General features: G+C 47.1%; 1 protein-coding gene across 2 annotated transcripts in view; it reads left to right on the top strand.

Annotated features, from left to right (window-relative positions):
• Nucleotides 1–4482: 4482 nt before the first annotated feature.
• Nucleotides 4483–9384, top strand: part of LOC110335099 (keratin, type II cytoskeletal 2 oral) — a 9448-nt gene continuing 4546 nt past the window's right edge. Inside the window, exons 1-8 of one of the 2 annotated variants that reach the window (XM_021217173.1) lie at nt 4539–4632; nt 4663–4800; nt 4876–5084; nt 6490–6710; nt 7683–7743; nt 8122–8217; nt 8676–8840; nt 8932–9057. In XM_021217173.1, coding sequence (XP_021072832.1) covers nt 4539–4632; nt 4663–4800; nt 4876–5084; nt 6490–6710; nt 7683–7743; nt 8122–8217; nt 8676–8840; nt 8932–9057 — 1110 coding nt within the window. Of the gene's footprint in view, nt 5085–6489; nt 6711–7682; nt 7744–8121; nt 8218–8675; nt 8841–8931; nt 9058–9384 lie in introns of both variants that reach the window. The other variant, XM_021217172.1, reaches the window with a different exon arrangement.

The following is a 9384-nucleotide window of genomic DNA, read 5'->3' as shown; positions in this document are numbered from 1 at the left end:
GATGCATCCCCTGTCCTGGCCTATGGCTTAGACAGGAAAGAGAAGGTGGGACATTGGGAGGCAGAAAGAATTCTGGGATAGAGCCAGGTGCAGTGCAGGAAGATTCACCAGGAAAATATGAGGAGACAGAGGCATGGTACCTGAGCACAGGTAACCAGCTACATGGCAGAATGTAGGTTAAAATAAATGGGCTATCATAAGTTATGATTCTAGTCAGAGAAGAGCCTAGATACACGGCCAAGGTATTTATAAATGTATTTTGAATTTGTGTCTGAGAGCACCCCTCATCCCATGATGTTTGGATATTATTATTGGTCTGTCTCTTTAGGCTTCAGCTGTGTGTCAATGACCACTCTCTGGACCCCTTCCTTGTGTCTCCCAATCCCCCATCTTCCTTGCTGATCCGAATCTCCCTCTCCCCCTCTCTCCTTCTCTCCTTCCTCTAGTTGGCAGACATCCTGCTCTATTTATCCTCTATTCTGCCAAGCCATTGGGTGATCAGCATTTATCGACGATGCAGAGAATAAAATGGTAAGAATTGTTTACGCAAACCTGACTCTTGGTGTAAGCATTACAATGCCATGTCCAGATTGAAACAAGATACCGGGGCCCGAGAAGTCAGCAGCTGAGAAACACAGGGTAGATTTTAGACGGTGTTCAAAAACATCATGCCTACACACGGCCACCTTGGGCAATTGGATGAGACACTGTCTTCAGATTCTCACTGACCCCTTAGTGGTTCAGTTGTCTGACATGTGTCTTCAGTACCCTAGGTTCTGTTCCTAGGTCCCACCCCTAAACCTGGATAGTTGTTACTGGAAATCATGCAGTATAAACTACAGAAAAAAAAATCTCACAATTGTGTTTAGTGTTTCTTTTATAAATAAGGAAAGAAATGTCAAGCACCCCGTCCAGGGTCATTACGTGGGTAGGGGTAGAAACAAGATTTGAACTCTGCTCTTCCTAATTCCATGACATCGGACAGGCTTTCTGTTTCTGTCAGACTGCTCGGGAGGCATTTTATCGTGACCGAGGGAATTTTAGTTTTGTTTCGTGCTGTGGGACTCGCCACACATCAGTGAGGCAGGCAAGTGTCTGACAGATCGGAACAGGCTTCCTGTGTTGAATTGTGGTCCAGGGTTACCTAGGCCAGCCGCATCTGGTGTAGGCCTTCTGTATGCCAGCCAGCTTTCTGATCATTCTTGGTTTTCTTTCCTCTTCTCACCCTTTGATGAGATGACTTAGAGCACAAAGTTATCTTAACAGCCAGGGCAGAACATAACAAACCCCTTCCAAGTCCCTGGAGGATACTAACAGCAGCCAACCGTGCACTGTTTATTATGTGTGCAGCTCTACACAAAACATTTGAAAATGATTACATTTACTCATTTAAGGTTTGTGTACATGCAGACATGTGGGGATGTCAGAAGATCACTTCTGTGGAAGCTGGTTTGCCCAGGGCTTGAACTTGGATCATCAAGCTTGGCAGCAAGCTCCTTTTGATGCTGAGCCACCTTGCTAGTCTCTACATCAAACAGTTTATATTCAACTTGTTTAATGCTCACAATGGCCCTGTGAAGTAGCTGCCATTATTAGCCTCATTTTATAGTAGACAGATCTGGACACTAAGTAAATTTCCTTAGATTAAGGAGCCAACAAGAAGTACAGCTGGGACCCAACCAGGCAGATGGTCACGTGTGAGCTTCAGAGCACAGGTGTGGATTGTTGGCAGGGTCCTTGACTTCTGTCCTTCTGTCTTCCGATCAGTCTTCTGCTTGTTATTAAACCACCTTGCAGGGAGTCCAGACAGCTCTTTTATGGTTAATCTAGAGTCTGATTCTCCGGCTGTGTCCTGCCTTGTAAGTCTTGTGTGGGGCTAACACCTGGAAAGCCTGGCTGTACCACATGTGTGGTGGCTGGGTGTGAAGGTGAGCTGGCCTGTGTGTGGGTAGACAGAGGAGCTCCTGGAAGTTAGAAGAGCCATTCTTCTATGTGCTTGTTACCCTTGGCGTAGATGGTACGAGATCTGAATTTAGATTTTTAAGCTGGAGATTATCACCCTACATGGGGTTCAGTAGCTGAATATGGGGGTCGTGAAAAATTTGGTAATAAAAGGTTTCTGAAAGTACAATGACAAAAAAAATTAGCTAAAAACCAAACTAGCTAAATGAGTCTGAGCTGTTTCTTTCAGTGTCCCCTGTGCTGCATGGTGGCTGTCAATGCAGTCTCACTTCTGAACACGTCATGACTATGTTGTATCATGCATGCTGTCTTGCCACACAACACCAAAGGATGCAGCTCAAAACCCTTTGGTTCTGACTCAAGGCTCCTGTACATCACCGTTTTCAATGTTTTGCCTTACACACAAGGTTTTCTGCATTTATAGAAACATAACTGTTGCATTATGGAAAACAAATACTTTAAATATTTTCTCACTGCCATTCCTCAACATGCATGTTACAGCTGAGTTTATCGTTAGGTTGTGTAATGTCAAAATGTTTGATTTTGAGAACTCATGTTATATATATTCCATCTCATTAGTATGCAAATTTTCTTCTCTCTTTAACACATGGTAAAATTATACATATACTAAACAATCATTTTAAAAATAAATTTCTTCAAGATTTATCAGTAAAGGATTGATTTGTGTATCTACCTTTATACCTTGGGCCATGAAAAAATGTCTCTAGTACAGAACAGCCTGCAAGTAGAAAAGGTTCAAGACATTTAAGCCCAGATAAAGGCTTCCTAAATGAGCTGGATACAAAGGATTCCCAGGGGGTGCTTGCCAAAGGAACAGACACTCAAACTCTTCTGCATATTTTCATCAAAGACTGGTGTGGGAATAAGTCCAGGTATATGTAATCCTAGACCTCAAGTTGTGAGTCAGTTGACACTTTTGTGGTGTGTTACTTTGGTGTGCTAGGAGCTGGAGAGCCAGAATGGCTGCAGCCAAGCCTTTCCATAGAGAGTTGCAGAACCTAGATGGATAATGACATAGGAACAGAAGGGGATACTGGCTAGACCAGACAGCAGAGTGGAAAGGAGAGCCTGATACTTTGTTGCAACTCAAGTGTACTATAGCAAGTCTTTTGCTACTTTATGAGTTCTTCTTTTGCCCACCTCTTTCTACTTTTCTCCTTCCCCTATGCTTTCAACCCCCTAACGCTAGATAGGAGAAAAAAAAGGACAGAGGGGATAGGTGGTAGGGGGCAATGTTATCCTTAGAATACTGCTTACTGGTTAGGGGCGTCATGTTCCATGAGGCAAGTTTGATCTTTGCCCTCAGGATATCTAACTTCTTCTTGTTTCTTTGTGCACAACAACTTAACTGTGACCAACAGCAATCAACAGCAACTAGTCACCAACCCACCCACAGCAACCAACAAACTACTACTTGGGGCCCTAGCATTTATATACCCTCAGAGAACTCTCCAGAATTTCCAACATCACACAGTTGTAGAAACTGTTAGAGCATGAGGCAAATCATAATCACCTGCTGTGGACAATCTGAAGCAGCCCCATATCCCGTACCTGGGATTAAGATGAAAACACATTCTTCTAATATTTCTGTGTTTCTTAAAGAAACCAAAATGCCAAAATTGTCACTACAGTGTACCCATAATTCTTATCTCAGGAGGAGTGAGGTCCTTGAACTGACTCTACTACCCAGAGGAACTCTGTATTCTGCCCTGTCATGCTTCTGGATCTAGGATCCACCTGCTGTTAGGATGGTGGGGGACAGATCTACTCTGAGAGCTTCCCTCTCCCCAGTCTCACACTTCTTGGCTTTGAATCATGATCTTCCATTCCTCAGGGACTAGACACTTTGGCTCTATTTAGTTTCTCACACTTAACACGTCTCACTTTAAACTCTGGGTCTGCTTAGATGGAAGCCTTTGACTACAGAGGTAGCAGACTGGATCCCATGTCAATGCATTCATTTTTCATGGTTAGCTCCTCTCTAAGTGCTCTCTGAAACACAGGGCACAGGTGTTATGAGAAGGCAGTGTCTGGCAATGAGAGAAACAGCTTGGGCACTATGGGAGTGCCACAGAACCTGGCTCATAACAAATTGTTCAATGAATTTAGGCCTGGGATTCAGATCCCTGGAAGAGGTTAACCAGTTCTAATGGCCCTTGTCATGGAGATCAAGGGCCCCTAATCCCTTAGGGTCTAGAGCCAGCTCATCTTGCTGTAATGGGTTCTGCTTAACTCTCAAAAATTCTTGAGGAAACCACATGTTGGGAGGGAGGAGAGAGCTCGGCCTTTTGTCAACTGAGGCAAGTTTGGGTGATTAAGCTAAGAAAGCAAAGCCATTTTGGCCCAGAGGATTATCTTTGAGGTGTGCTAAGAACCAAGAAGTAACTTGTTGCCTGTGAGGCAAACCAAACCCGAGATGACTCTCAGGTAATTGCCTACCTCTCCTTCTGCCAAGTCAAGCAGCCCGGGATATAAAGGCCAGCTTCCCCTGCAATCCCCATCCTCTCCTCAGCCCTTTGCTCAGTTATTGCTAGCTCACTGCCACACTCCTCACTATGAGCAGACAAGCCTGCAAGAAATCCTTCAGTTGTGGGAGCCAGGGCTTCTCTGGCCGCTCGGCTGTGGTATCTGGCAGCAGCAGGAGCAGCTGTGTGGCTCGCTCTGGGGCAGCCGGCGGAGGGGCTTGTGGCTTCCGGAGTGGAGCGGGTAGCCTTGGCAGTCACAGCCTCTACAGCCTGGGTGGCAGCAAGAGCATCTCTATCAGCGTGGCGGCTGGTGGCTCCCGGGCTGGTGGCTTCAGTGGAGGGCGTAGCAGCTGTGGCAGTGGCTTTGGAAGTAGCTACGGAGGTAGCTTTGGTGGTAGCAGAGGAATGGGAGGTGGCTTTGGGGGAGCTTCTGGATTTGGAGGAGCTGGTGGCTTTGGTAGGCCTGGTAGCTTTGGCCCTGGTAGCTGCCCTGGGGGAATCCAGGAAGTGACCATCAACCAGAGCCTCCTGCAGCCCCTCAATGTGGAGATTGACCCCCAGATTGGGCAAGTGAAGGCCCAGGAGCGTGAACAGATCAAGACCCTGAACAACAAGTTTGCTTCTTTCATCGACAAGGTAAGGGCAAGGCCTAGAGGCATTGTGGGTGTTTGAACTCCTAGGAGTTGGTTTATGAAGTTGCCAGGGGGATGTCCGGTCCTGTGATATTCTGTTTCCAGGATATTGAGAACACCTTTCTTGTTCTTTCTGTCCTGTTGTTCCAGCTGAGGAAGGAGAGAAGGGTTCCGGTCTTAATTTCCCTGCAGTGCTGAGATGCGGGGCTTAAGTCTGCTTTAGGTCTGAAGAATTTAGTCGCAAACCAGAAATAGCTTACCTTCTCTTTGACAAGAACTGCTCAACACTTTCAGCTAGCAACTAAGTAACCTCGCACACATCTTGGGATGGCTTCTCTGTATCTTCAACTGCACCTTACCTAGCCAGGGATATTATGCCTCTGTCAGTCGGAAGTCGAGGTGTCCATGAAGGGGCAGAGCAAGGCATGCTGGGTCCAATGCAGAGATGAGCCCAGGATTTGGAGTGAACCTTGGTCACCTGTGAGGATTCACTGGCTATTTTTACTACCTTCATGGAGGCGAAAGAAGCTTGTACGTAAAGACCAGTTAGAAGTCATTATAGCCACACTGACCCACTGTGGCTTTATTTTGAAGGATCCCAACAGACACGGGTTGTCCTGGGTTTGGCTGTTCATTTTTCCACTCTGTATGCACCTCACCTTTGGTGACTTCATGCTGTCCAGGTGGTTGTAATGGTTAAGGGACACAGAATATATGAAAACAGGAGGTATACAAGGTACTCCATACATGCCAGCTCTCCCTTTTTCTTTCTTCTTCTTTTTTTGTCATTATGAATCACTTTATTGCTCTGTTTTTTCAAAAGTTATTTATTTTTACACTCCATATTTTATCTCCCCCCACATCCATCCCCTGACTGTTCCACATTTCATACCTCCTCCCCACCTACTGTCTCCATGTGGATGTTCCCACTCCCACCCCACTTGACCTCAAAACTCCCTGGGGACTCCAGTCTCTTACTCTAGAAGACCCAACAAGCAGTTGGAAGAGTGAGATGCAGATATTTGCACCCAACCAATGGACAGAAGCAGCTGACCCCTGTTGCTGACTTAGGGAACCTTGAAAGAAGCTGAGGAGAAGGGCGGCCCTGTAGGAGGACCAGCAGTCTCAATTAATCTGGACCCCCGAGATCTCTCCAACACTGGACCATCAAATAGGCAGCATACACCAGCTGATATCAGGTCCCCAACACACATCCAGTAGAGGATTTCCAGGTCTGTGTTCATTCAGCGATAATGCACCAAACCCTCAGCTTTCCCTTTTCTAATCCACATCTTCTCCAAAGTCTGATGCACAGAGGCCATCGTTGATCGAAGGACTGGGTCTACTCCCCACTTCCTACCCTCTGCCATGCGCCAGGTGAAAAGCCCTACCTTCTTCTCTTGATGCAGGTACGCTTTCTGGAGCAGCAGAACAAGGTCCTGGAGACCAAGTGGGAGCTGCTTCAGCAGCAGACCACACGCTCTGGCTCAGGACCCCAGAACCTGGAACCTTTCTTTGAATCCTACATCAGCTGCCTGCGCAAGCAGTTAGATTCGCTTCTTGGGGCGAAGGGGAGCCTGGAGGGAGAGCTGAAGAACATGCAAGACCTGGTAGAAGACTTCAAAAAGAAGTATGGGTCCCCATGGGGGTGGCTTTCCTATTTTGGATTTTCAAACAGGTCTTTAGTTAGCATTTTCCTGATAGGCTTATAGAATGAAGTCTGGCCAGGTAGAAGCTGGGCAAGTGGGGACTCATGCTTATGGGGCCGATCCTTACATATTTTTTAGTGTCTGGCAGGTTCCCCTCAGATGAGCAAGAGGGTTTCCTGAAAACACTATAGGAATCACCTAGGAAGGTTATCAAGAGGCACACACACCCGCGTTCCAGTCGCTGCTACTTTGAAGCAGTGGGTTTGGGTCAGGGCTGGGTCTGAATGCTTCCTGGGCCCTGGTCCAGGGCTGTATTGTGCAAATTCACTCAGCGTGCCTGGTCTCTTGATTCTGCGGCTTCACTCTGCCTCCTTCTTACGGTTCTAAGTTTGAGTTCACACCTGAGATCTGTGAGAAGTGAACAGGGACTCCTGAGGTTGGAGGGAGCTCTAGACATCCTCAGGAGTCAGGACCCACATAGAGGGATAACCTGCTTCTGGGAGTTCTTTCTTCCACCACTGTACAAGAGGGTGTCACTGCTTGGTGACAGGCTCCAGGGAGGGCTGTGGGAATTCAAGAGCTAGAATAGAGCTTGCTTTCCAGCTTGTGTAAGTGAAACCATGGCAGTACACTTGAGCTTTTCTACATGTATGTATGTATGTATGTATGTATGTATGAATGTATGTATGCATGTATGTATGCATGTATGTATGGAGCCCTCATCTTTTCCACCTCTGTATTTTATATATGGGTATTTTGTCTGCACTGACATCTGCATACCAGAAGAGGGCATTGGATCTTATGAGTCTATGATGATAGCCAGTTTTTGAGCTGTCTGATGGGTGCTGGGAATTGACCCCAGGACCCCAAGAAGAATAGCCAGTATGTTTAACTGCTGAGCCACCTCTCTATTTCTGAAATCACTGTCTTAACCTGTGGCTCTGTTTGTCCAGGTATGAAGAGGAGATCAACAGGCGTACTGCTGCAGAGAATGAATTTGTGGGGCTGAAGAAGGTGAGCGAGCTGTGGGGTAGACCTAGAATCCCTTTGTCTCCCACAGAGGAAGCTGAGTACTGCTGTGGGCAGGGCTTACTTCTTTCCGTACATTCTTAGGAAATGTTTGAAGGATGAGGTTCATCTTTAAACCCTACTGTAGCTAGCAAGCTAGTTAGTAATATGAGCTAATGAATATTTATACATAGCATCAATCAAATGTTTTTTAGTCGACACTACACCCTACTTTGTTTCTGTTCTCTTTAAAAGGTAAAGTGAGAAGTTACATTTGAAAGGGCCAGGAGAGGGACAAGTGAGAGAGAGGAGGGCTTAGAGAGAGGCTTGGGTAGGAGGGAACAGGGGCCATTCTCTGTTTTTTTTTTCTTTTCTCTCTTTTAGGATGTGGATGGAGCTTTCATGAACAAAGTGGAGCTGCAGGCTAAAGTGGACAGTCTGACAGATGAAATCAACTTTCTGAGGACTCTCTATGACATGGTGACTCTTTAGTTTGCTGCTAGAGACTGCCCACCAGCAACTTCACAAGCACAATGTTAGGGGACAGACAGCATACCCACAAAACCAGCCACTGGGATGCTACTCAGCTCTGCTCCACTCAGGGGAGGCTCCCTTTGCTCCTCCCACCGGCAGCATCTGGGCCCCTCTTCTCCCTGAGCTCCACAGTCCCCATCACAGTCAGCTACTAAATAATAGCCTCTGCCCGGTGCTCCATGGAGAAGCCACACTTGGGCTCATGAGCTGGTGTTTACAGGCAGATACACTGCTTATCTTTGCAATTTGCCCTTTTCTTTTAGCCCCTTTGCTGTCATGTTGTAGGTTATAGCCTGACCTGAAATAAAAGCTTAGTTTTCTACTGCCCCATTATTTAGCTCTGTTCTCAGGCATCTCTGCTACTAGAGAAGCCCTGGCATCATTTGGGATCATGTTCCCTGTAGGAGCTGTCCCAGATGCAGAGTCATGTCAGTGACACATCTGTGGTCCTGTCCATGGACAACAACCGCTGCCTGGACCTGGACAGCATCATCGCTGAGGTCAAGGCCCAGTATGAGGATATTGCCCAGAGGAGTAAGGCTGAGGCTGAGGCCCTGTACCAGACCAAGGTAGGACCTTTGCATTCATCCCTAAGCTGCTTAAGCTCCGATTGCCCACACTTTACAAGGCTGTGCTGATCTTCTGTCTCTCCCTTGTCAGCTTGGGGAGTTACAGACCACAGCTGGCAGGCATGGTGATGACCTGAGGAGCACCAAGAGCGAGATCATGGATCTCAACAGGATGATCCAGAGACTGCGAGCAGAGATTGAGAATGTCAAGAAGCAGGTGTGGCTAGGCTCCTTGGAGTGAAGCCTTGGGGCCTGGGAGAGAGGAGGCAACAGCTGAGCTCCTCTGAATATGGTTTTCGCCATTCTTTGGTAGAGTCACAGCCTCCAGGAGCCTCTGCTCCAGTTGATTCTCCTGAAGGCTGGGCTGCTTGGAATGTCAGTACCTAGGGGAGGGGTCTGCCCACTCTGATCTGCACAGCTAATCTGACAACTGGGGGGTTGACCTTAAGCACTCAGCTGCACTGTCTTTCATAAACCCAGTGGCTTCTTTGTATCACTGGAATGAGACATAACCCCAGTGGCTTCTTTGTATCACTGGAATGAG

The sequence above is a fragment of the Mus pahari genome, chromosome 17 (genome assembly GCF_900095145.1).
Source record: "Mus pahari chromosome 17, PAHARI_EIJ_v1.1, whole genome shotgun sequence".
Taxonomy (NCBI): domain Eukaryota; kingdom Metazoa; phylum Chordata; class Mammalia; order Rodentia; family Muridae; genus Mus; species Mus pahari.
This window is presented reverse-complemented; position numbering and strand designations above follow the sequence as displayed.